Source organism: Lampris incognitus, chromosome 1 (assembly GCF_029633865.1).
Source record: "Lampris incognitus isolate fLamInc1 chromosome 1, fLamInc1.hap2, whole genome shotgun sequence".
NCBI lineage: Eukaryota > Metazoa > Chordata > Actinopteri > Lampriformes > Lampridae > Lampris > Lampris incognitus.
In genome coordinates this window covers 122426943-122453716 of record NC_079211.1, presented here as the reverse complement: position 1 = coordinate 122453716, position 26774 = coordinate 122426943, and the positions used below count along the sequence as shown (strand labels likewise).

The following is a 26774-nucleotide window of genomic DNA, read 5'->3' as shown; positions in this document are numbered from 1 at the left end:
TTTTACAAGATGAGGTCAAACTATTTAATTTTCTATGCATGTTTTATGTGATGGAAAAACTAATTTGGCTTCTGAAAGTGCTGATTAGAAATAAAAAAATATCTGAACATACATAAATATACCAATGTGACAAGTTGTCATTAAAGGTACTATCAGTAAAATTATGACTTTTTCATAGCAAAAAAAAATTATCATTATGTATTGGGGGAGTAGGAAATTATTGCTAATCTATACTAATTATCTAACAACAGCTTTGCCATGTAATGAGATTTCTGGTTTTCAAAAACTGCGTCCAACCTCAGAATCTCTATTTTGGTGAACAATTCAGTAGAGGGGTTCCCCCACCTATTAGAAATCTAATGTTCCAGACCTGCCAACCTTGAAGAAATTTTATGAGTACTACCCCCCAACACCCCCCCCCTGCGCGCACGCACCTGACAGCCCGCCACCAATGTACGCTCCTCCACCCTACCCACGCGCGCACGCACCTGATAGCCCACCACCAATGTACGCTCCACCGTTGCTCACCCACCACCACTGAGATACCTAACACCATGATACATAATATACGCATAATATACTTTCACCAATCGAGATTTATTGTCAGAACAGCTGTACAAGTGTTGTACAGGAGGCATAGCCCATGGAAACTTCTAAAAGTAAACTGAGGACATTCTTTGTAAACAAATAAATCAAAACATTAAATAAATGTGCAAAACCAGCTTATCAATATCCTTGCCAGAAATAAAAGTAAACTGAGGACATTCTTTGTAAATAAATAAATCAAAACATTAAGTGAATGTGCAAAACCAGCAGTAATCAATATCAAAATCAGTTTGCTAAAAACAAACAACGAAAAAGATTCAAATTTTCCATGCATAGTGAAACTAGTGCAACTTGTTGAAGGTTGCAGATTTGGCTTTTTTAAGTACTGCGTCACTGAAAGTCTCTTTGTAATACGTGCTGCCTTTTGAGGCAATCATGACTTTTTGTGTCACCAGAGAACTGAGCATCTCTGTGCTCAGGCTAGCACGACATTGTGTTTTATTTTTAGTGACCAAGCTGAAGATCCTTTCACAGTCTGTGTTAAAGTGAAAAATCGAACACACACCAAGAATTACAGTGGAGAAGTTTTCAAAAAGTTTCCTCCCTCCTGACTCCATCAAACCTAGTTCCGTCCAAGCGTCATCAGCCCTTTTGGTCAGAATACCATCGTTCAAGGTGGTGGACTGGAAGAGCCGAAACTCCTCCTCCACTTCATCGACTGTCACACCATTTCCCAACAAGCAGGGGAACCTGTCTATAAAGTATGTCAGTGAGGAGAATTTGGCTGTTTGCCATCTGCTTATATCAGCTACGGCAGCATGACGCAGCAATTCGTCCCCATAGGGGTATTTGGCTGTCCAGAAATCTTTGTTGTTTCCGAACCTTTTTTTGAGGCGATTCAGCCATGGCACGCAAGCCTACAGTTTTTGTCTGTGGGCTAATGGATTCGGGGAAACGTGACGGTTAGCCTAATATTTGCAACACACACATGACATCGTATAGATGAATGTTAACTTATTATCTTTTCAATGCTGTCTGCATTGGTGAGAACCACTGACCTAGAATGGTGAGAAACAGGGATGCAGGCGAATAGCAGTGATGAGCAAGCAGCCGAAGAGGGATCTTGCTTGAGGCAGAGGCACTGAATTGAATTGAACGCGCAAAGCATTTGCTAGGAGGGACAGGTGGGCGAGTGGGTTCAAATACTGCGCTCTGATTGGCCAAAAGCTTTTCACTCCACTTATATAGATTGCTGTGGCTCTGCGACAGAATCAACTTCATAGAATGTATAGAAACTGAAACCGGCATAATGCGAGATGCAACAAAATGCGTACCTGGAGAGCAGTGAATCGTACAAGCGTACTTAAGGGTCAAAATGCGTGCCGAGTACGAGAAATGCGTACATGTTGGCAGGTCTGAAAAACTACAGGTCCCCACATATTTATCTTGCTACACTTTTTTTTTTTTTGGATCCCCCCCAATTTTTCTCCCCAATTGTACTTGACCAATTACCCCACTCTTCTGAGCCACCCCGGTTGCTGCTCCACCCCCTCTGCCAATCCAGGGAGGGCCGCAGACTACCACATGCCTCCTCCGATACATGTGGAGTCGCCAGCCGCTTCTTATCACCTGACAGTGAGGAGTTTTGCCAGAGGGACGTAGCGCGTAGGAGGATCATGCTATTCCTCCCAGTTACCCCTCAACCCCGAACAGGCGCTAGTCCAATGACCAGGACATATAACCACATCCGGCTTCCCACCCGTAGACACAGCCAATTGTCAAGTCAAGTCAATTTTATTTGCATAGCCCAATATCACAAATTACAAATTTGTGTCTGTAGGGACGCCTGACCAAGCTGGAGGTAACACGACAGGGATTCAAACTGGCGATCCCCGTGTTGGTAGGCAACGGAATAGACCACTACGCCACCCGGACACCCCCTAGCTGTGCCTTTTAACATTTCAATATAAAGGATGTAGCTTTGCAACACAACCCTAAAGACTCTGAAAAGCCTTGTCATCTAGCAAAAAAAATTTTACATTTTGAATGCCACTCCAAAAAGTGGAATAAATATAGGCATCACTTTGGAGATGGGGCAAAAAAAACTCGTGACTATAAAGGCATAAAAACTGATACCAAGCTGGCCATGCTGCTGTTGGACAGGTAAGCAGCATTGTCATTAAATATACTATAGCTATGCGTTATAAGATATATTTTTGTTTTACAACTTAATTAACTCTTCACTCGCCATTTCTGTGCAATCTGCGCTAGGAGGTTGTGAAATTGTAAGATGTTATTTGCATTAGTTGTGTCACTTGTGGGCCACCATCACATAAGTGAACAGGACATAATTTTGCCAACATTGGTGCAATTTGTACTGGTCACTGATAGTGGCCATTAGAGAAAATGTTTCACTGATTTAAAGGTCAACAATTACATCGAAAGCTGAAGAGTTTTTACAAGTGTCTAAAATTTGATGAATGTACTTAACAATGAAATCAATTCCCATCTGCCCACCTCATCAGACAGGTGGTCTTTGTCCTCCAACTCCAGTCTAGCCCAAGTTGTGAGATGCTCAATCACACACTCTGCATCTGCAGAGGACAGCTTCCTTAGGAGTGTCATACATTCTTCAGCCTACAAGCAAATTGAAATATTTTTAACATGCCATAAATTCAACAAAAATTTATATCATAACTGAAATTCAGTGATTGCACGTAAATGATCTTACCTTTCCTTGACCTATCAGATGGATGAGATACAAGTAATTTATCTGAGAGGTTGCAAGTTTGTATGCTTCAGCTAACTTCAGAGAGTCCTCTAAAGAAGATGGTAGGTCTTGCTTCAGGATGTATCTTATCAGTGTCTAGGGAAAATATATATGACTCTTTAGGAGGGCACAGTCATCACAACTGTCAAAATCTTAGTATATCTTTGAAGGAGAGCAGACTTATATTCAGCACCTCCCTTTAATGAAACAGAGGGAAAGCAGAGCAGAAAGAGTAGGGGAGACGCAGGATAGGAATACCCATTGAACCTGAATTCACACTGCCAGGGGCACAACTGTGACTCCAGAGGCAGCAGACACAATAATCCAGTCGTCTCCAAATACAAACTCTTACCATGATTTCCCTGTTGTTGGAAAGGTTGAAGTTGCGGATCCCGTAGCCCCTGAGCAGTTTCCTAATCTCCATCAGATGGTAGCTCTCCTTCAATAGCTCTTGTCTTGAGATAATTTACAGACGATATAAGGGCAGGGAATGGGTCATCATAATGAGAAAACCTCCAACATCCATCTAATTCTTATAATGGGTGAAATACACAATCTCAGGTTGTAGATAGCATGATGGGTGACATACTTGGGTCCCTGCATCTCCAAGTACTGTTGAACCAGCTTCTCCACCATCTCACTCCAGGGCACCACAGCCTTCTGCATGATCTCCAACACAGCATCCACCATCAACTGGTCCAAATACACATTTTACAACATTCAGTTCAATGCTTTTTGATCAGTGATTGCTTTTTGGTCAATCAATCAAGTTGCATTTTATATAGCGCTCAGTGATGAAACTTTTTGTCAGTTGTTTTGATTTACATGGCTAAGGGTATAAGCACACTTTTAAAGTAAAGATTTAATACTTCTAATACCTTTTTAATACCTTTAAATGGAAAAAATATTTCCATGGCAAAAAATTTTTTGTTGACAAACTAGACAGTATACAACTTTAGGTGAGTTTTATTGAATATGAATACAAAGGCAATTTTCTGTGCAAATTAGATGACCACAGCCTTGCTAATTAATGAAAATAAAACTATGGAGGTGGACCTATTTAAATGGAAAACAATAGTACCAAATACACATCAAAGAGCACTATAGAGACAGGTCAAAAGTTGACAGTCTAAACCAAACATAAGTGTATTTCCTTTTCAGACCCTCTCTGGCACAAACTATATGAAGTTTCTTTGACCTTGTTTCCCCCCTCCCCCTTTTTCTCCCCAATTGTACTTGACCAATCACCCCACTCTCTGAGCCGTCCCAGTCACTGCTCCACTCCTTCTGCCTCCTCTGATACATGTGGCGTCGCCAGCCGCTTCCTTTCACCTGACAGTGAGGAGTTTGCCAGGGGGACGTAGCGTGTGGGAGGATCACGCTATTCCCCAGTTCCCCCTCCCCCCTGAACAGATGCCTCGACCGACCAAAGGAGGCGCTAGTGCAGCAACCAGGACACATACCCACGTACGTCTTCCCACCCGCAGACACAGCCTGTAGTGTCTGTAGGGATGGCCGACCAAACCGGAGGTAACATGGGAAGTCGAACCGGCGATCCCCATGTTGGTAGGCAATGGAATAGACCACTATGCTACCCAGACGCCCTCTCGACCCTGTTTGTCATGGACACATATGTCTCTCATGACATGTATCGCAGCTCATCAGCCATCTTATCAATTTCACAATCTAGCACTTACAACTGCTCTCATTTCCTTTGCTTGTCTCCTAAGTGTGTTGGATTTTGTTATCAGCGTTGTCATTTTCATCGCTGCAGTATTCTCTGCTAGTTCTGTGAAGTTGTCTGCTTTCTTTTGGAGATTCAATACCCACAGTATTTTTGCCTTCAACGCAGCTGTTGGAGAAAAACTGGTGAATGCTGTCTGTTGACTGCTTAGCCGAGCAGTAGTAGTTATAGAGCCTGTAGCTCAGGCAGACACATTAGCAGCAGACAAACTAGCTATAACGGTACCACAAGCAGCCAAGCTAACAACGGGCTCAACATATGACCCAATGGCCACAATGTTTTCTTGAGTGCTAGCATAGCATAGCTCTTGTACTTTTCGGATTTCATATGAGAATCTAGTGCTTTACAACCCATTGTCACCAGTTTGAATGTTTTGCGACAAAGTTCACATCATGCCTTGTAAGAATTGCTGGATTGTTTAAGTTACCCACGACATTTGTTGTCTGTCAACCATTTCAGGTTGAATTTACATTTACCCATTTTCTTTTTGTTTGCTGCCTATCTGTCACCCGCTGGCTACTGCCTCCAAGTCCCACTGCCCCTGGTGGTCTAGCATATGCTATTTAGTCCAAATGCATTGTACACTGCTTCCAAAAATTGTCGGGCAGTTGTGGAATATAAAATAAAACATAAAAACTGAACAAAAAATATATATACACTCATTCATCTGCCCAGAATAAATTTTTGCTTCCCTTCCTAAAATTCCAGGCAGTTTAAAACATTTTTAGACCTTTAATGAAAAGAAATTCAAGACATTTTAAGACTTTTTGAGGATCCGTGGGGACCTTGTGGCCAGTTTACATTTACAGATCTCTGTCATTTAACTCTACTCATAAACCTCTGATGTCTCTGACGTTAAGAAGTGTGTATGCATGCAGGGACGCTCACATAAATATTTAAATATGAGAAACTTACATCGGTGTCAGTCATGCAACCGAGTACAGCCACTGCTTTAGCCTCCCATTCTGTGAAGAGGGTAGTGGTCTGAGAACTGCAGCGTTGCAGGAGATCCTAGCAAAGTTCAGGTTGAGGGAGGGACATTGACAGGAGAACACTTATGATCATGCATAGTTCAAGCCCAAGAGGTGATGCAAGTTAAAATTGGTTCGTTTGAATATTTATATTATCGTATGTGGACAGGTGAGGTGCAACTGTTAATGTAGATTTTTTTTCCCCCCAGCTGTAAGGGGTCACTGCAACTAAATAAAAGTAAAGGAAACAGTAATTGTTTTTTGATGAGCAGTTATCATACAAAAGAGCAAATTGTTAAGTGCGAAAGGCATTTCCTTGTGGCTCTTGCAAATCCTTACCTTGATATACTGAAGGAGAAGCTTGTCCAAAGGAATCTGGTGTTCTAAGGAATATGGCCGGATACTGTTCTCAACTGTGGTAGATATTAGCTCTGGAGCTGGAACCTTATCCAGCATATGGAATGCAACACTCCGAACACTTCCCTAAATGACCAAAGAAATTATTAAAATAGGCACAACAATACAACATTCATTGAAAATGTATCATATATATATATATTCGTAATAAATTGGAAGATATTCATTCGGATAAATGCAAAAACCTTTTACATGATATACACTTAACACCAACAATATTGACTAGTTGTTATTGTGGAACATATGTTGTGACGAATAAGTCATCTGATTTTCCACGAAATAGTTTAAAAATAAAGATGTTTAGGTTATAACCTGAAAGCCACCAGAAAAGCAGCAAAAAGATTTGATTAATTTAAACTTGAAGAATTTCTGTATATGTAACAGCTCTTACGATGGAGAACATCTGATATGATGTTAAACAAAAAGGAAATGTTTTAAAATACCCAAATTCTTTTACTACCATAACGTACAGAATTAATTTTTTTCTAAATTTCTGAATGTTATCTCAGTTCTTGAAGGTTACTTGTGCTCTGCAACTATCTAGATTGAGCATGTTGATTTACAGTATTAAATACTTTCGAGAGGAAATTTGTTTTCTGGAGGGGATATTTTAGGTTGGCTGGAAGATTCAAATTTTCCAGAGGCGTAATTAAAAGACATCAGCAGTCTGACACACACCTTTTCAAAGACTGACAGTGAGAGACGGTAGTTGTATTTCCTGTGGAGGTCTCGCAGCTGACGGAGGTTTGAGACCAGGCTCTTGAGGTTCTCTACTTCCTCTGTACCCTGATTATTATCCTGTACCAAACACACATCCATAGGACCACATTATGTCATAATAATGATACGATACCTTTTTGATCTCTGTTGGCAAATTCCTTTAGTTTCCCTGAAGCTGGTCAATGCCTTACTCAAAAAACAAAACAAAATAAAAAAACAAAACCCATCACCAGGGTGGGTGTTGGTTGATACAGGATTTAAAAAAAAAAGTCTCTAGTTATTAAGCCATCACACCAGCCACATGCTATTTTCTGCACATATTATGTGTGGATGTCAGTCAATGTCATAGTAATCAAATTACAAAATGGAGTTCCAAGCTCATATTGTATTCAGAATATAATAAAGGGTATGGTCAACTTACAGACTGCATCCACATCCATAAGGATGGAAGCCCAATTTCTGCCAAATCCAGTCCATTTTGGGGCCAGCCACTCTGGAAGACAATATGTTAATTATTATTAAATTGGAGTGAATCAAAAAAAATTCAGAGATCACCATATTTTTTTAAACAACGAATTGACACTTGTTAAGGTTGGAAGTATTGTTCATTTTTTGAGGATAACATAAATCATAAAAGATCTGAAAAAGAGTGACTGGCAAAGACATTCAAATGTCTAACAAGCCAAAGACACTCAAGTATGCATCTCAAAAGTTGGCAGACCAAACCTAAAATGTGTGCGTGAAATATCAGACTTGCATTTTTTGCAGTTCAATCACTGTAGGTGGGCATAACTCCCTGGGAGAAATGGGAGAGACGGGAAGTGAGGGGTGGCCAGCTGTGAGTAACTGTTTTGGAATGTACCCATTAGCACGGGAAAGGGGGGGCTACAGCTTCTCTAATGGTGGGTGTAGCCCCCCCAGTAGTGGCAGGTGGCTGTGTAACATCTTAGACCCAACAGTATGCTTAACTTTTCCTAATATACAAATGCAAAAAAAAAAACCCATACCTTTATTTTAACAGTGGGCTAGGGCTGTGTGGAATGTTCATTTTTAATAATAAAGCGAGTAAACACTTCATTCACAATTTTCTACACATGCACCTTACAAACAAAACAATGACGTCCTTTAAATCCAAACTTAAAACTCATCTTTTTGCCTTAGCTTACAATTAGTTGCCTTTAAGTTGAGTGCTTCACAACCTGTGCTGCATGGCGGGTCGGTTTTCTGTCTCAATGAATTTACCAACCACTGTTCTGCCAACGAGACTATAGCATATACACTCACCGGCCACTTTATTAGGCACACCTGTCCAACTGCTCGTTAACGCAAATTTCTAATCAGCCAATCACATGGCAGCAACTCAATGCATTTAGGCATGTAGACATGGTCAAGACGATCTGCTGCAGTTCAAACCGAGCATCAGAATGGGGAAGAAAGGTGATTTAAGTGACTTTGAACGTGGCATGGTTGTTGGTGCCAGACGGGCTGGTCTGAGTATTTCAGAAACTGCTGATCTACTGGGATTTTCACGCACAACCATCTCTAGGGCTTACAGAGAATGGTCCGAAAAAGAGAAAATATCCAGTGAGCAGCAGTTCTGTGGGCGAAAATGCCTTGTTGATGCCAGAGGTCAGAGGAGAATGGCCGGACTGGTTCGAGCTGATAGAAAGGCAACAGTAACTCAAATAACCACTCATTACAACCGAGGTATACAGAAGAGCATCGCTGAACGCACAACACGTCGAAACTTGAGGCAGATGGGCTACAGCAGCAGAAGACCACACCGGGTGCCACTCCTGTCAGCTAAGAACAGGAAACTGAGGCTACAATTCGCACAGGCTGACCAAAATTGGACAATAGAAGATTGGAAAAACGTTGCCTGGTCTGATGAGTCTTGATTTCTGCTGTGACATTCGGATGGTAGGGTCAGAATTTGGCGTCAACAACATGAAAGCATGGATCCATCCTGCCTTGTATCAACGGTTCAGGCTGGTGGTGGTGGTGTAATGGTGGGGGGGATATTTTCTTGGCACACTTTGGGCCCCTTAGTACCAATTGAGCATCGTGTCAACGCCACAGCCTACCTGAGTATTGTTGCTGACCATGTCCATCCCTTTATGACCACAGTGTTCCCATCTTCTTATGGCTACTTCCAGCAGGATAACGCGCCATGTCATAAAGCTCGAATCATCTCAGACTGGTTTCTTGAACATGACAATGAGTTCACTGTACTCAAATGGCCTCCACAGTCACCAGATCTCAATCCAATAGAGCACCTTTGGGATGTGGTGGACCGGGAGATTCACATCAAGGATGTGCAGCCGACAAATCTGCAGCAACTGCGTGATGCTATCATGTCAATATGGACCAAACTCTCTGAGGAATGTTTCCAGTACCTTGTTGAATCTATGCCACGAAGGATTAAGGCAGTTCTGAAGGCAAAAGGGGGTCCAACTCGGTACTAGCAAGGTGTACCTAATAAAGTGGCCAGTGAGTGTAGATTATGACTAGTTGATGACTTAATTGATTATGACTAACGACTATTGCAAACTGTTCTCTTCTTTCACATGTCTTTTCTCTCTCTCTGAATGATGTCTTCTCCTTTCTCTTTTTCTGTGTGTGAATGGTGTCATGCGAGTCTCCCTTGTGTGCACGTGCAGTCGGTTCTCCTCCCAGGTCTTCGTGGTGATGGTGGCTGCCACTTGGACACTGCCTGGCATTTCCCTCATCACATTTTTGTTTTATATATCTTATAAATCCATATAATTTTTTTTTACATGATGATGCTGGTCACGTGGCTTGGGTCTTGGACTGTTCCGGTGGCGTCTGGACACTGCTTGGCATCCTGCGCATCATATTCTTCATAAATTTCATAAGTCCATTATAATTCTGTTTATCGTCTTTCAATGTTGTATTGTGTAAATTGTGTAAACGCAACATCCATTGCACGTTGTCCATCTGTCCTGGGAGAGAGATCCCTCCTATGTTGCTCTCCCTGAGGTTTCTTCCTATTTTTCTCCCTGTTAAAGGGTTGTTTTTTTTTAGGGAGTTGTTCCTTATCCGATGAGAGAGGGTCTAAGGACAGGATGTTGTGTTGCTGGTAAGCCCACTGAGGCAAATTTGTCATTTGTGATATTGGGCTATACAAATAAAATTGACTTGACGTCATACTGTAGCGACCGGGGAAGGCGGTTGCTCTGACTGTTGCTGGTTCTGTGCTGAGGGAGCACAATGGCTGATGGGACTGTTAATGATTTAAAATTGTGTTTTAATGATGTAGTGCTCATGTTGTGGTTATTCTAATGTTGTTTTGGGGGTTCGACTAAAACTAAATATGAAACTGTTTACTGACTAACTTACTATAGGACCATAACTGGGACTGATGTCGCCACTTGGGACATGGGGGGGTGGAGTTCTGGTCCGTTCTGGCCGGTGTGAATAAAAGAGCACTCCCGGGGTCGTGTGGTGTATGGGGCACGGGAGTTGCGATTAAAAAGAGATCTCTGCCTCTCGACTCATTCTTCCATGCTGGCTCACCACAATACTTTTCGTTTTAGTTGGCAGCTCCCCTACTTAAAACATCTTACCGCAAGCCTGAATGTATCTGTATCATCTGCCCTCTAATGGTCAGAAATCATTTAATGTAGCTTTAAGGAAATTAGTTTTCAGGGCCTTCAAACAAAGATGAATTATCACTGAAAGATGAAGTCAGTCCAAAATGTGAAAAAAAGTCAGTATATGCTTGGCAAAATCTATTTCAAGGGAGAAGTCTTTAGGTTACTTCCGTAACCCTGGTTCTCTGAGTAGCATGCGTGAGATGTCTCACTATGGGATATGCCCCCTCGCGTATTCACAGAAGCACTTACGCCAGCCCTGATTGGCTGGCAGTCATGACGTCTGCATCAGGGCCCTGCGCCTTATATGTGACTGATGCAGAGTCACTCGTCATTCAAAACAAGCACACCTCTTCTCACTTCATCCCAGCAGCAAGAAGGGCGGTCTGGTGAGACATCTCACTCATGCTACTCAGAGAACTGGGGTTATGGAAGTAACTTAAAGTTCTCTTTCATAGCATTCGTTTCAATGTCTCACTATGGGACATGGAGACTCCTGTATTGCCAGGCAAGCTTATCTCAATGACTGACCACCAGCCCCCCCACCCCACCCCACCCCACCCCCCCACACACACACACACACAAAGAAGTGTGTGGATGAGGCACGTCCATTGAGGAACCCACACTCAGGACAGCATGAGCAAGGCTTGAAGATGTAACATCCAACTTATAAAACCTTGCAAATGTGAGGGGCAATGACCAGCTAGCTGCTGCAGATATCCTGGATAGAGTGTGCCCGCAACAAAGCTGGAACCTGAAGGCCTGAGCTGGAGTAAGCCAGCATGATAGCATCCACTATCCAGTGAGAAAGTCTGGACAAGTGGACTGCACCCAAATTCTGAATCCCGGGGACGTGCATCGCTCTCACCGAGGGGAGATGCGTGGTGCCCCAAAGTATCAATTTGCTTGCCAATAGGTGCAGCTGTTGGGAGTGAAGACCTTCCTGGCGGTTAGGCCACCGTGGTTGTATTGTCCGTCCTCACCAGCACATGATGCCCCCAGAGAAACGGCAGAAAATGCTTTAGCGTTAGAAACACTGCTAGAGCTCCAAGTAGTTTATATGGGCGTTATGGAGATGTGTGCATTTGGCTTGTCACTGAGCCTGAAGGTGTTTGTGAAATGTGTCGAAGTAGCTATAGCTCCCCTGAGGGAGTGAGGCATCCGCTTAGCCGCCTATCTGGACGACTGGCTGCTGCTGGCACGCTTGGAGCAGGAGGCTGTTATGCACACGGGTATTGTGTTGGCACACCTGGCTGAACTGGGATTTGTGGTGAACAGGGAAAAGAGTGTGTTAACACCCAGACGGGACATAGCTTTTCTGGGTCTCACATTGAATTCGCTCACCCACACGGCCTGCCTGTTAGCCGAGAGAGTGGACACATTCAGGTCCACTCTGGCGCATTTTGTCATAACGAAACGGGTCACACACGGTCTGAGTCTTAGGTTATTGGGACTGATGGCATCAGCGCTCTTGGTTAGGCTGGGCAGGCTGTACATGAGAGATTTCCAGTGTTGGGTGGCTTCTCAGACTGGACCCCATGCACCACAGACCACACAGGGTTACGGTGTCTGCGTCATGCGCTCTTGTGCTTTGCCCTTGGAAACAGCTGTCTCTCCTGGTGGGTAGTGTGCATATGGGCACGATATCGGCCAGGAAAGTAGTGACAACAGATGCCAGCCCATTGGGCTGGGACGGTGTTTTCAAAGGCAGGGCAGTAAATGGGGTCTGGACACGCAGAGCAGAGCTGTTGTGCATCTTTTCTTGAAATGTTGTTTCCGCAGGTGGGTGGAATCACCTTGCTCCAAGGTGGGAAGAAGCTTAGCAGCTGTATCCATTTAGCTGGCGTGCTAAATTTAAAATAATTATCTGGAGTGATAATCTCGCTAGCTAGCTCCAATGGTGGACAAGCGGTGAGGTGACCGCAAGTTCCCAGTATCATTAGCTTGCTCAGAGTAGCAAAGTTAACGTGCTAGCTAGCTTGTAGAAGCAGAAATACTCCACTGTTTAGTGAAAGGCCAGAGTAAAAAACTACCTATGGTGAAGGCAATCCACCGGGATCTCAGCGGTTAGCATCCGGCGATGGAGGTGTTCGCTTCGGTCTGAGGACAGTTTAGCTAGTCAGCTTAGATATGGGTGAGAGCAGCTTGCTTCTGAAGCGACAAGAAGTGACCGAATGACGAGTGACGCTGCATCAGTCACTTTTTTTTTTAATAAGAATACAAATGATACAGGAACATTGTACATATAGTATATCATCAGACCAATCAACTATAAACAACCTTACACCTTTACATTCGATGGTCATAACAAAAATAAATAAAGAAAATGAATGTAGTATTAACATTAATAATGATGATAACGTTGAACAAAAACAAGCACTTTTGCCAGGGGATGGTCATAACAAAAGTAAATAAAGAAAATGAATGAACTGTAGTATTAACAACAATAACGATGATGTTTAACAAAAACAAAGCAGTTTGGCCAGAGGGTAAATTTACAGTGTACATTAAGTGAAAATTTTATAATGTAAGCAAGCATTATATGTTTCGACTGCTTTTCTGTTTGTGCTTCTGGAAATGGTATTTCTCAATTTCTATAATTAAAGCGGGAAAGAATGGCTTATTATTTAAAAATGTACTTTTATGGATGTGAAATTCTGCAAAAAAATAACGAGATTTATTAAGTAAAACTAACTGTTACTTTCACTATTTGTGTCATGGAACCCAAACAATACATATTCCCATTTAAGGGAAAAATTATTACAGACTTTATAGATAATAAAAGCATTTAGTTCCTTCCAAAGTTTTCTGGAAAAGGTACAGTCCAAAAATAAATGTGTGATTGTCTCAATTTGAGTTTTGCACAAAGAACAACAACAAATCTTCTCAGGTACTGACTCGTTGGGTAAAACCTGTGTAATAATTTAAAGGAAACCTCTTTTATTTTGTTATTTATCAAAAATGTATGTGGTAACATCCAAACCTTTTTCCAACAGATATTATTAATAAATTTACTCCAATGAAAAATGACATATGGTACAGAGACTATATCTTGTTGGAACAAAGCATGAAAAGCTCTATTATTATTTTTATGAGATACAACAAAACAGATTTTGCCAGCTGGAGTGTAAGCTGTGTTCAACAATGGAGAGTCATCTAAATCCACAGAGGAAGAATTTCTAAAGAGCATACAAACTTCAGCAGAAACAGCATCAAAAACAGTGTATTCTTTAGGTGAGACAGCGAGGTTAAATTTAAAGTTGAACTCTCCATATTTCAGTAAAAGACCCTCCTTGTTGAAGAGCTGACCCACCAACATTATTTTTGTTGTCATACCAGTTCTGCAAAAACAAAGATTTGTTTTTATAAAGTATATATTTGTTGTTCCAAATGAAAAGTTTGTGGGGTGAAAAATTGTGTTTGTAGATTAATGCCCATGAGAGAAGTATCTGTTTATGGAATGCCAAAAGTTTCACAGGGATTTTATCAACATTATAATTACAAAGAAGAATAAAATTAAGATCATCAAGTTTTGAAAATATATAATGTGAAAAGATATTCCAAATAGAGGTAGGATTCTTTAAATAGGACTTGATCCAATTTATTTTGAAAGTGTGATTTAGGGTTGTAAAATCTAAGAAATTTAAGCCTGCCTTTTCTTAAGAATTCATCACTACCGATTTCCTTAGGTAGTGTGTTCAATTCCTCCAAACAAAGTTAAATAATTGGTCAATGGATTTGAGCGTCCAACTGTCTAAATACAAAGATAGGGCAGAATATGTTAGTCAAGATATTCTTTGTGCCTTTGATCGCAAAACTCTACCCTTCAAGCTCAGGTCCCTTTGCAGACACTGATTGAGACGTTTTTCAGTTTTGTAAATTATGAGGTCGAAGTTCAGTGGACATCTTGCTATTTGATCTTTTGCAATAATTATGCCGAAATATGTCACACTGTTTTTGACCGGAATGTCACAGATAGAAACGACTGAACAATCTTTGACAGGTAGGAGCTCACATTTATTAATATTAAGGTAAAGTCCTGAAGCTTTGGATAAGGACTGAATTAGGTGAAGGACATAAGATATTTGACTGCTGTCTTTCTGAAGAATAGTAGTGTCATCTGCTAGCTGGCTAATTACGATCTCTCTTCCTGCAGCAGAGATTCCTTTTAAATTATTCATAGTGATGTGATCAGCAAGGATTTGAGTAGCTAAAAGGAACAAATAAGGCGAGATTGGACAACCTTGTTTAAGACCTCTCTTGAGGTCAAATTTTGGAGAAGTACCATTTCTGAGTTTAATAGAACAATTAGAGTTACTTTATAAAGTTTTGATGGCACAACAAAAGAAAGTGCCAAAACCAAATTTCTCAAGGCAGCTGAAGATAAAATTATGATTTTATGGAGTCGAAGACTTTACAAAAGTCTAGAAAAAGGATAAAGCTGTTATCAGATATTAAATCTGAGTAATCCAGGACATCTAAGATTAATTGTATATTGTTTGAGATATGTCTGTTTTGCATGAATCCGGATTGTGTCTCTCCAATTACAGAGTCCGATACACATTTAATTCTCTTGGCAAATACTGAGGCAAGGACTTTATGATCGTTGTTAGGGAGGCATATTTGGCACCAATTTTTAATGAGGAGTAGATCCTTTTTGGGTTTAGATATTAGGGTAAGTATGCGTTGACTCAGACTGGGAGGGAGAGTGCCTTGATTAATACTTTCTGTGAAGAGTTTAAGTAAAAACGGGGCACTTTCATTGGAGAACAGTTTATAGAATTCCCCAGTTGGACCGCCTGTCCCTGGGAACTTAATTGTTTTTCAAGTGATTTATGGAAAAAGTTACCTCATTAATGGTAAGGGGAGTATCACATATTTTACCATCTGCAGGAGATAGGCGATGAGTGTTAATTGGACTTAAAAACTGCTCTGTGATTTGTGCAGAATAATTACATGTATAGGGTTTACTATAGAAAGAACAGCAGTGGTTAGAAATAGTTTTTGAATCAGTCAGTATAATATCATATATTTTTAGTTGCTGAATAGAATTTAACTTAGCACGTTTTTCAAATTTGAAGAAGAGGAATTGTTTTCACCCTCCTCAAGCCATTTCAGCCTGGATCTCACAAAGGCTCTCTCTGCCCTATTTTTGTAAATTTCATCTAGCTTACGTTGTAGATTTGCCATAGTTACTCCGCCTTCTATTGTGTTGTTAGCTGGATTCTTTTTTGAAAGTATCATAATATCATTAATAACTGCATTTTCTTCTGCTTTTTTAACTTTAGCCAAATTAGAGCTGTAGTTTCTCGAAAAATGTGCAGCCTCAAATTTAAATAATTCCCAATTTTCCCCATAACAGTTTTAATTTTTGGCTTTGTTAAAAAAAGTAATTAATTAATTTTGTAATTCTGTGCTTTACAGTGTTTATTCTAAGCAAGGAGTTGTTCAAAATCCAATAAGTTTTCCCAATGAAAAATTTATTATTTTCACCAGACAACTTAACTGTAATGTAAATAGCCTTATGGTCTGTATAAGGGGTGGGAAAAATATCTACAAAAATATCATTTGTATTTATATTATCAGACACTAGTCAAAAATCAATACGAGACTGTTTAGAACAATCGTTATTTCTCCAGGTATAGAGTTTATCATTACGAAATTTATCTCTCCAAACATCAATCAAATTATATCTTTGCATGAGTAGCTCTAGGTCATTTTTTGAGGAAAGAGTTCGTGGTGGCCATCTACAACCATACTGAAATCACCTCCATTTATAATAACTGCATTAGGAAACTTAGTTAGCCCTTGATTAATATTATTCTGCAAACAAGATAGCAGTTGGGAGTTTTCAGTTTTTGTGTGGTAACCATAAATGTTAACATGAAAAGCATCATATTGGAACAAGAAATAATCATGAAAGTAAAATGCTCCCCTGGGTCACATTTGATTAAAAGGATGTCACCTTCAAATCTGTTCTTCAGAGTAAGTGTACCAGCTGAGTGTTGAGTACCATGTGAAAACCATACATCATCTCCCCATTTCCAGAAATTGGTATCATTAAGAGTAGAATGGGATTCTTGAAAGAAAAAAAAATCTGTATTTAACTGTTTCGAAAAGAAAAATAACACTTTACATTTAGTAATGTTTTTTAGCCCCCTGGCATTAAGTGAACCTAAAGATAACGACAAAGTGTTTAGATAGAATGAATTAACTTCAGGTGTGGGTGTGTGTGTGTGTGTGTGTGTGTGTGTACTGTATTTTTCCCAAGCTATGCACCAAGTTTGCAATACTAAATGAAGGAAAAGAAATCGTCAGATATGTAAATTATCTCGGGAAGCTACTTATTTGGAACATGTGTAGTAAAAAAAACATATCACATAGGCCTATACATAACAACTGACTAGCTCCGTCATATTTTACAAAGAAAACAGTCCCTGAACAAGAAAACAATATTCTCCCCTACCAAACAGACCAAAATAGCGGTGTTCACAGCCTTAGGGTCAGTCTTTCGGGATGTTTATTTCTTTGCTGTTCACAAAGGCTCGAGAACCAACATAGTAAGCAATCCTTCCCTCTCTCCTCACCTTTTGGATAACCGGTCAGAGAGCAGCTCGGGTCTCCCTGTCAGTTTGACACAGGTCCTCTGCGAAGCGGAGATGACGATCTTTAAGGTAGGGGTGATTCTTCGCTGCTTTCCATACAGCATCTCTGTAGGATCTTGAAATGAAATGAAGAATAATGCCTCTCGGTTTCTGATCATTTTCTCGCATCTTCCCTAAACGGTGCACAATATCAGTGTTCTCTAGGAACTTGTGTTTCTCCTCTGGAAGGATCGTTTGACATATTTTGATGGTTTCTTTCTTTACATCTTCCTTGGACACAGACTGGTACTCCATAAAGTTTCAAGTTCCATCTTCTTAAATATTGTTCAGATTCCACAATTCTTTCCTGCATCCTGGAAGAAAGCAAATCATCTTTGTTGGTTTTGTTTTCAATGATGTCGACCCTCTTCTTTATGTGTTGTATCTCTTGTAAGGCGAAATCGATGGTTTTCTTTAGGCCCTCAACTTTCAGCGAGTTATTTCCTATCATCTTTTCCATGGCGTCAAAGCGTGTGTTGATAAGTTGAGAGACAGCTCCAATAATATCTTGAGTTTGATCAGTATCGTTGTTCTTATTGTACTCAAATAGAGGTTTTTTGGAAGCTGGCCATTTACAGGGAGTCCCCTCAATAGATAGCGGCAAAGCCAGAAAATCTTCTTCAAATGGCACTGCTATCCCATCATCGGCATTAGCCATTTTAGCATAGTTGTTGCCTGCAAGTGGGTTGTCGAGCACTGCAGTGGTCTCTTTCGTCCATTTCGAGGATCTTTTTTTGGTCACGAGAGAAAATTGTTGTCTTTGCTAAGGTTTCTGAATCTTGTGTGAACTAAAGGTAAAATTTAAGTAGCCTATAAACAGCTATTTTCCTATTATTTGTAAAGGTTTGGTGCGAGAGCTTGAAAAAGGACATCTGTTCAAGCCGCCATCTTGGAAGGCCCTCCCCTGTGTCGGTCACATATAAGGCGAGGGCCCTGACGCAGATGCCAGGACTGCTAGCCAATCAGGGCTGGCATAATGATACAAGTGCTTCTGTGAATACGTGAGGGGGTGTATCCCATAGTGAGACATTGAAACGAATGTTACGAAAGAGAACACTATTGATTAAAGCCTAATCTTATCCAAATTTAGTTTCTGATTAAGAGGGTTGTGTTACCTTTTCTGTCAACTCCAGGTTTCTTGCCCTCTGCTCAATCCATCTTGCCAAGATTCTCTATGGATACATGATAAAGGGGGATATGAAAGCGCTGACAAAAATGGTACCAAAATTGTATAGCTTATCTTGACCCATAACATTCATTGGACTCTGTGTGAGCATCTTTACCTGTCCGTTGGGTAGCATCTTCCTCACAAAAGGAACAATGACAGTCCTAAACCAAGAACAGAGATCTTGGGACTGCAAGTCCTCTGGGATTGCACCCAGAAAAGATTCAAGTCCTTCCTCATCAAATTTCCCTGCAATCTCTCCCTATAACGCCATAAAAATAATGCGGGAAAAAAAAGTCAACATCGCAAATCATACGTCACTTCTCACAGAACAAACTGTACATGCACTGGTCCTGTTGTCTTTGCCAGAATGTTCTGAGTTAATGTGTACATTTTTGATATAGCTCTGTGCCAGTGCTTCCATGACAAATTCTGTGGTTATCTTCCATTTGCTAAAAAAAAAGAAAGAAAAAAAATGTCACCTCATGTCTGAGCCAAAGGAGTTGTGCGCCCCTCAGGTCTCCTTCTCTCAAGTGGGTCAGAACATCTCCCATACTATCTGTGCTGTTCAGGAACTCAATCCAAGCGATTCCACTGAGGACAACCGAACAAAATAATAAATCATACAACAGTCTGTACTATGACCTAATTAGAAATAAATATTTAGCAAAATACAACTGACACATCACAGTAAATTTCACTGAACCATTAAATTTACTTGAACTTATCCATAGTGTAAAGGCTGGAGAAGGTTGCCAGCCTGGCCAAGGCCTCTTGTATATGCAAGGAGGAGTATCGTGAGGCAGCAAGGTTCAGCATTTTCTCCGCTGTCTCAAAGCTGGGCCATGGAGCCTTTAGGCAGTATTCCACCACATACTGCTTATCCTATGCAATAAAGGAAATACTCCTCATTCTGCTCAAGAGTAGAAATTTGATAATGATTTTAAATCGGTTTTGATTTTAGCCGGAACTTAAATAGTTATATTTTTCACCAAACATTTAAAACAGTAAGTATTATATTCTGTATAATGCAAAACCAAGATATAACCATTATTCCCATTTGAGAACTTTTTACCTAAAGTGTTTGAAAGTAGCCCCGCCATACCTGGGTACACCAAAATTATCAAAGCCTCCCTCCCTTGTTTTTTCAGGTAAGTGCTTCTTAAAAGCAGTTAATCAACACCCACCTTTATCTTCATCAGGTTTGTCTTGGCCTCCTCCACAACTTCTGACCACAAAGCTTGTCCATAGCCACCCACTGAAGCAGAAGCAAGCTTCTCTAGCACAAAGTTCAGCTTCACCTTGTGAACAAGCTGAAAAAGAAGTCAGATTATCATATGTGAATACCCCTTCTCAAAATAACCACCATCCACCAGTAAAGTGTTGGTAAAATGTTGACTGTCTGCTAAGGGTGTTTCCTTACCAGTCACTATGGAAGGCAGCAACCCATTTGTAAAAGGTCTTTCTCCATTCTAAGTGCAAGTAGATTTATTCTGAAATGTGTCCTTCAACAATGGCGTCCAGTGGACAAGACTAGGTAAAAAAACCTAGTATATGGCTGGACCACATATGATCAGTGTTTGAAATTGCGGCAAATTTGCTACAGGGATAGTTAGTGGTAGTGTCTATAGTGTAAATTCCTGTATATTAAATGTTAATCTGCAATTTTCTGTAGTGATCCCAATAATATTTGTTGTTAAAGTGTACTGAAGCAGCATATGACACGGTTAAGCTATATGTTTGAGTTAACAAGACTAGGTTAAAACCTAGTACATATTTGGGTGGACCACGACTACATTTATTAAATGGCTGTTTTTGTGTGACTACATTTAAAGAGCAGCTGTTTTGACATCGGTTCCATGAACAGCCAATGACGTAATAGTAAACTGTTCGCGTGGCCAATGGGGCAACAAACTGCCATCCGACCAATGGTGACGAAACTATCACTCACTCACTCACTCACTCACGGACAACCACATGTGTAGGGCTGCCCCGCTGTTGTGGTCCAGCCAAAAAAAGGTTATAAACAAACAATACTTTCCCATCATATCTTTGGATGTTTGATTTCAAAGAGAACTAAATTTAATTGTAAGTATAACTATTCTAATTATGTTAACTCCCCCTCCTTTTTCATCTGTTTCTGTGTGGATGTTTCTCGTTTTTCTAAGACTCACTCTGTATTGACAGCCACTGGGAATGAAGAAGACAGTGCATTCTTAGTACCGGTCCCAAGCCCAGATAAATGGGGAGGGTTCTGTCAGGAAGGTTATCAAGCGTAAAACCTTTGCCAAACAAAATGTGCTGATCATAACTCAGATTTCCACACCAGATCAGTCCCGGGTTACCAACAACCGCCACTGGTACTGTTGGGCCAGTAGCTAGGAACGTACTTGGTACTTCATCTGAACAGAGGAAGGAAGACAGGGAGACTTGGTGGTGAAATGACGAAGTACAGAAAAGTATGCAGAGGAAGAGGTTGGCAAAGAAGAAGTGGAATACTCAGAGAGATGAAGAAAGTAGACAGGAGTACAAAGAGATATGGCATAAGGTGAAGAGAGAGGTGGCGAAGGCAAAGGAAAAGGCATACAGCGAGTTGTATAAGCGGTTGGGCACTAAGGAAGGTGAAAAGGACTTATACTGATTGGTTAGACAGAGGGAGCAAGCTGGGAAGGATGTGCAGCAGGCTAGGGTGATGAAGGATGGAGATGGAAATGTGCTGAGAAGTGAGGAGAGTGTGTTGAGAAGGTAGATGGAGTACTTCAAGGGGATGATGAATGAAGAAAATGAGAGGGAGAGAGAAGGTTGGATGATATGGGGATAGTGAATCAGGAAGTGCAGTGGATTAGCCAGGATTAAGTGTGGAAAAGTGGTTGGTCCAGATGACATACCTGTGGAGGCAAGGCGATGTTTAGGAGAGATGGTAGTGGAGTTCTTAACAAGATTGTTTTTAACACAATCTTGAAAAGTGAGTGGATGCCTGAGGAGTGGAAAAGATGTGTACTGGTACCGATTTTCAAGAATAAGGGTGTTGTGTAGAATTGTAGTAACTACAGAGGTATAAAGTTGATCATCCACAGCAAGAAGTTATGGGAAAGAATAGTGGAAGCTAGGTTAAGAGGAGAGGTGATGATTAGTGAGCAGCAGTATGGTTTCATGCCATGAAAGCGCACTACAGATGTGTTGTTTGCTTTGAGAGTGTTGATGGAGATGTATAGAGAATGTCAGAAGGAGTTACATTGTGTCTTTGAAGATTCAGAGAAAGCATATGACAGGGTGCTGAAAGAGGTGTGGTATTGCATGAGGAAGTCGGGAATGGCAGAGAAGTATGTAAGAGGATATGTATGAAGGCAGTGTGACAGTGGTGAGGTGTGTAATAGGAGTGACAGATGGGTTCAAGGTGGAGGTGGGATTACAAAGAGCCTTTCTGAGCCCTTTCTTATTTGCAATGGTAATAGACAGGTTGACGGATGAGATCAGTCAGGAGTCTCTACGGACTATGATGTTCGCGGATGACATTGTGATCTGTAGTGAGTAGGGAGCAGGTTGAGGAGTCTGGAGAGGTGGAGGTATGCACTGGAGAGAAGAGGAATGAAAGTCGTAGGAGGAAGATGGAATACATATGCATGAACGAGAGGGAGGAAAGTGGAATGGTGAAGGTGCAAGGAGTAGATGTGGCGAAGGTGGATGAGTTTAAATACTTGGGGTCAACTGTTCAAAGTAACGGGGAGTACAGAAGAGAGATGAAGAAGAAAAGTGCAGGTAGGGTGGAGTGGGTGGAGAAGAGTGTCAGGAGTGATTTGTAACAGAAGGGTACCAGCAAGAGTTAAAGGAATGGTTTACAAGATAGTAGTGAGACCAAGCTATGTTGTATGGTTTGGAGACCGTGGCACTGATGAAAAGACAGGAGGCAAAGCTGGAGGTGGCAGAGTTGAAGATGCTAAGATTTTCGTTCGGAGTGACAAAGATGACCATGTAATGTGCTTATAAACTCCACAGTGGACTATTTAAGTTTTACAGACTTGAAACTGCTTTAATCACCCTTAAGTACTAAGTTACAATGGATACAAGCGGCTGAAAGGAGTTTCCTCTGTAGGGTGTCTAGGCTCAGCCTTAGAGATAGGGTGAGGAGCTCGGACATCCGGAGGGAGCGCAAGAGTAGAGCCGCAGCTCCTTCGCGTTGAAGGAGCCGGTTGAGGTGGTTCGGGCATCTAATTAGGATGCCTTCTGGGTGCCTTCCTTTGGAGGTTTTCCGAGCACGGCCAACTGGGGGGAGACCCCGGGGTAGACCCACAACTCACTGGAGGGACTACATGTCCAATCTGGCCTGGGAACACCTTGGGATCCCTCAGGAGGAGCTGGAGGGGGTTGCTGGGGAGAGGGACATCTGGAGTGCCCTACTTAGCTTGCTGCCACCGCAACCCAACCCCGGAGAAGCGGCTGAAGATGAATGAATGTGACGAAGATGGGCAGGATTAGGAATGAGTATATTAGAGGGGCAGCTCAGGTTGGACGGTTTGCAGACAACACAAGACAGGCTAGATTGAGATGGTTTGGACATGTGCAGAGGAGAAGTGCTGGATATATTGAGAGGATGCTGAATATGGAGCTGCCAGGCAAGAAAGAGGAAAAGAGGAAAGCCAAAGAGTAATGGTGGTATAAGTATAAAGTATAAATGGTGGTTTTGATCCAAGAACACAGTAGGCAGGCTCAGTGTCATCCTTGATGTCATCAAGTATAGCAAGAATTGTTAAAACCTGGCAACCTGTATCTGCGAAAGATTTCGGTGTCAGTTAAATCGAAAAGTGAAACATCTGCTCACGAGGACGCCTGGCATGATGATACCTTCACCTGGCTAGTCACTGCTGCCATGATCACTGGAATGTCTGGGTGTCATTTACCACCAACTCTCTTAAGACACTAATAATTTTCCAATAACCACGTGTCGCTATTAGCACGGGTGTTTGTGAATTGGACTTTTTTTTTCTTTTCTTTTCTTTCTTTTTTTTTGCAGTGAGGCTCATATGCATAGAAAGGGGCAAATTTTGCACCAAATGTATGCATATTACCTAATTTAAATACGTGCAAACAGCACGGAACACCGGAGCACTGAGACGTTATTTGCTTGGCAACGCAGCTAGGGGTGCGTTTACTTTGTGGATGCTTTGAGAATTACACAATTTCTTTTTGTCTTATTTGTGCAGGTTTAGCAGCCGCAAAAGCTGTTCAATCCTTTTGTGAATTCGCCACTGAGAGTTTTGTCTGAGTGATTGTTATTTGGGGCGCTTTAACTGTGCACTCTCCCTCATGCTTCTAGGCGCTCAGTCGGCCATTCATATAACTTCAGTGACATTGTTGATCACCTAATCCAGCGGCCCAATCCTGTCAAATTGATCATTCAGTCAGTCACTCTAACCATAGTCTCGCAATACCAGACAGTCGGAAATCTCCACCTACGAGTTGAGTGAAGTGTTTAGAGACTACAAAGGCCCAATCCCAATGTCCCCCTAAGGCCTAAGCCCTGAACTCTCATGGACTTAATTGACGTCACCTGGTAAGTGCTTAAGTGTGAGAGGCTGCAAAGGCTCAAAATGTATATATGTGACAGGCTCCAGCATCCTGCGACCCTGGTTGGGATAGCGGCTTGGATATATATATATATATACATACACACACACACACACACACACACACACACAACCCCAATTCCAATGAAGTTGGGACGTCGTGTAAAACGTAAATAAAAACAGAATGCAATGATTTGCATTATGTTTTGGACAGAGTGTCCAAAACATACGGCAGAGTGTCCAAAACATACGGCCGCAGACCTGATGATATGACCACAAAGTCTATCATTGATCTTCAGCCTAAGGTGTTCTGGTACCAAGTACACTTATGAACTACCTTATGTTCGAACATGGTGTTTGTTATGGCCAATCCATGACTCGCACAGAAATCCAATAACAAGAACGTCTGCGAACGTCTGGCAGAGGCCCCCGTTTGTGAGGTCTTCAACTCCCACCTCCGGAAGAAGTTCTCGTGTATCCCAAGGGAGGCTGGGAACATGGAGTCTGAGTGGGCCATGTTCAAAGACTCTATTGCAGATGCGGCAGGCAGGAGCTGTGGTCATAAGGTCATCGGTGCCTGTCGAGGCAGAAACCTAAGAACCTGCTGGTGGACACCAGCGGTGAGGGAAGCCGTCAGGCTTAAGAAGGAGGGCTTTCAGACTTAGTTGGCCCAGGGGTCTCCTGAAGCAGCAGAAAGCTACCGGGAGGCCAGAAGGGCTGCCGCTTCGGCAGTCGTGAAAGCAAAAACTCGGGTGTGGGAGGAGTTCAGGAAGGCTATGGAGGAGGAGTTTCAGTTGGCCTCAAGGAAGTTCTGGCAAACCATCCGGCGACTCAAGAAGGGAAAGCAGGGCTCGACTCAGGCTGTGCTCAGCCGGGGAGGGGAACTGTTGACCCAGACTGGGGATGTTGTCGAGCGGTGGAAAGAACACTTTGAGGAGCTCCTGAACCCGGCTAACACGTCCTCAGTGGAGGAGGTAGAGTCTGAAGACTCGTGGGAAGCCCAACCCATATCCCTGGCAGAGGTCTCTGAGGTAGTTAAAAAGCTCCTCGGTGGCAAGGCGCCGGGTGTGGATGAGATTCGCCCTGAGATGCCGAAGGCTCTGGACATTGTTGGGCTGTCTTGGTTGACAGTGTCGTGTGGAGGTCAGGGACAGTTATCTGTGGAGTGGCAGACTGGGGTGGTGGTTCCCATATACAAAAAGGGGAACCAGAGGGTGTGCTCCAATTATCGGGGCATCACATTGCTCAGCCTCCCTGGTAAAGTCTACTCTAGGGTGCTCGAAAGGAAGCTCCAACCGACTGTCGAACCTCGGATCCAGGAGGAACAATGTGGATTCCGCCCTGGCCGTGGAACAACGGACCAACTCTTTACCCTTGCGGCAGTGCTGAGGGGGGCATGGGAGTTTGACCAGCCAGTCTACATGTGTTTTGTGTACTTGGAGAAGGCTTACGACGTGTACCCCGGGGCACTCTGTGGGGGGTACTGCGGGAGCATGGTGTACCAGGGCAGTTGCTACAAGCCATCCGGTCCTTGTATAACCAAAGTGAGAGCTGTGTCCACATTCTCGGCACAGAGTCAAACACGTTTTCAATGGGTGTCAGACTCAACCAAGGTTGTCCCTTGTCTCCGATTCTGTTTGTGATATTCACGGACAGGATCTCAAGGTGCAGCCAAGGTGAGGAGTGTGTCCGTTTTGGGAATCTCAGAATTGCATCTCTGCTCTTCGCAAATGATGTGGTTTTGTTGGCTTCACCAGAACGTGACCTGTAGCACGTACTGGGGCAGTTTGGAGCTGAGTGTGAAATGGCTGGGACGAGAGTCAGCACCTCCAAGTCTGAGGCCATGGTTCTCTACTGGAAAATGGTGGATTGCTCCCTCCGGGTTGGGAATGAGTTGTTGCCTCAAGTGAAGGAGTTCAAGTATCTCAGGGTCTTGTTCACGAGTGAGGGTAGGATGGAGCGAGAGATTGAAAGACGGATTGGTGCAGCATCAGCAGTAATGCGGACATTGTACCGGACCGTTGTGGTGAAGAGGGAGCTGAGCTGGAAGGCAAAGCTCTCAATTTACCAGTCAATCTTCGTTCCAATCCTCACCTATGGTCGTCAGCTTTGGGTAGTGACCAAAAAGGTAAGATTGCAGATACCAGCGGCTGAAATGAGTTTCCTCCGTAAGGTGTCTGGACTCAGCCTTAGAGATAGAGTGAGGGACTCGGACATCCGGAGGGAGCCGCTGCTCCTTTGCGTCAAAAGGAGCCAGTTGAGGTGGTTCGGGCATCTGATTAGGATGCCTGCTGGGCACCTTCCTTTGGAGGTTTACCGGGCACAGCCAACTGGGAGGAGACCCCAGGGTAGACCCAGAACTCGCTGGAGGGACTACATGTCCAATCTGGCCTGGGAACGCCTTGGGATCCCCCAGGAGGAGCTGGATGGTGTTGCTGGGGAGAGGGACGTCTGGCGTGCCCTACATAGCTTGCTGCCGCCACGACCTGACCCCGGAGAAGCAGCTGATGATGAATGAATGAATGAATGAATGATACATCTTGTTTTATTGTGGAATATGGTAGATTCTTCCCAGAAAAATTCTCAATGAAATGAAGCTAAATGGTCTTGTGTTGAGTG

The 26774-nt window shown here is 42.4% G+C and overlaps 1 protein-coding gene across 1 annotated transcript in view; it reads right to left on the bottom strand.

The window, feature by feature from the left end:
- Positions 1–26774, bottom strand: part of kntc1 (kinetochore associated 1) — a 59420-nt gene that overhangs the window by 20840 nt on the left and 11806 nt on the right. Inside the window, exons 17-29 of the mRNA XM_056289229.1 lie at positions 19779–19904; positions 19310–19476; positions 19074–19185; positions 18710–18853; positions 18542–18598; positions 7590–7661; positions 7127–7246; positions 6371–6514; positions 5976–6071; positions 3906–4009; positions 3669–3771; positions 3278–3412; positions 3064–3183 (exon numbers count right to left, since the gene is read on the bottom strand). Coding sequence (XP_056145204.1) covers positions 3064–3183; positions 3278–3412; positions 3669–3771; positions 3906–4009; positions 5976–6071; positions 6371–6514; positions 7127–7246; positions 7590–7661; positions 18542–18598; positions 18710–18853; positions 19074–19185; positions 19310–19476; positions 19779–19904 — 1500 coding nt within the window. The remainder of the gene's footprint in view (positions 1–3063; positions 3184–3277; positions 3413–3668; positions 3772–3905; positions 4010–5975; positions 6072–6370; positions 6515–7126; positions 7247–7589; positions 7662–18541; positions 18599–18709; positions 18854–19073; positions 19186–19309; positions 19477–19778; positions 19905–26774) is intronic.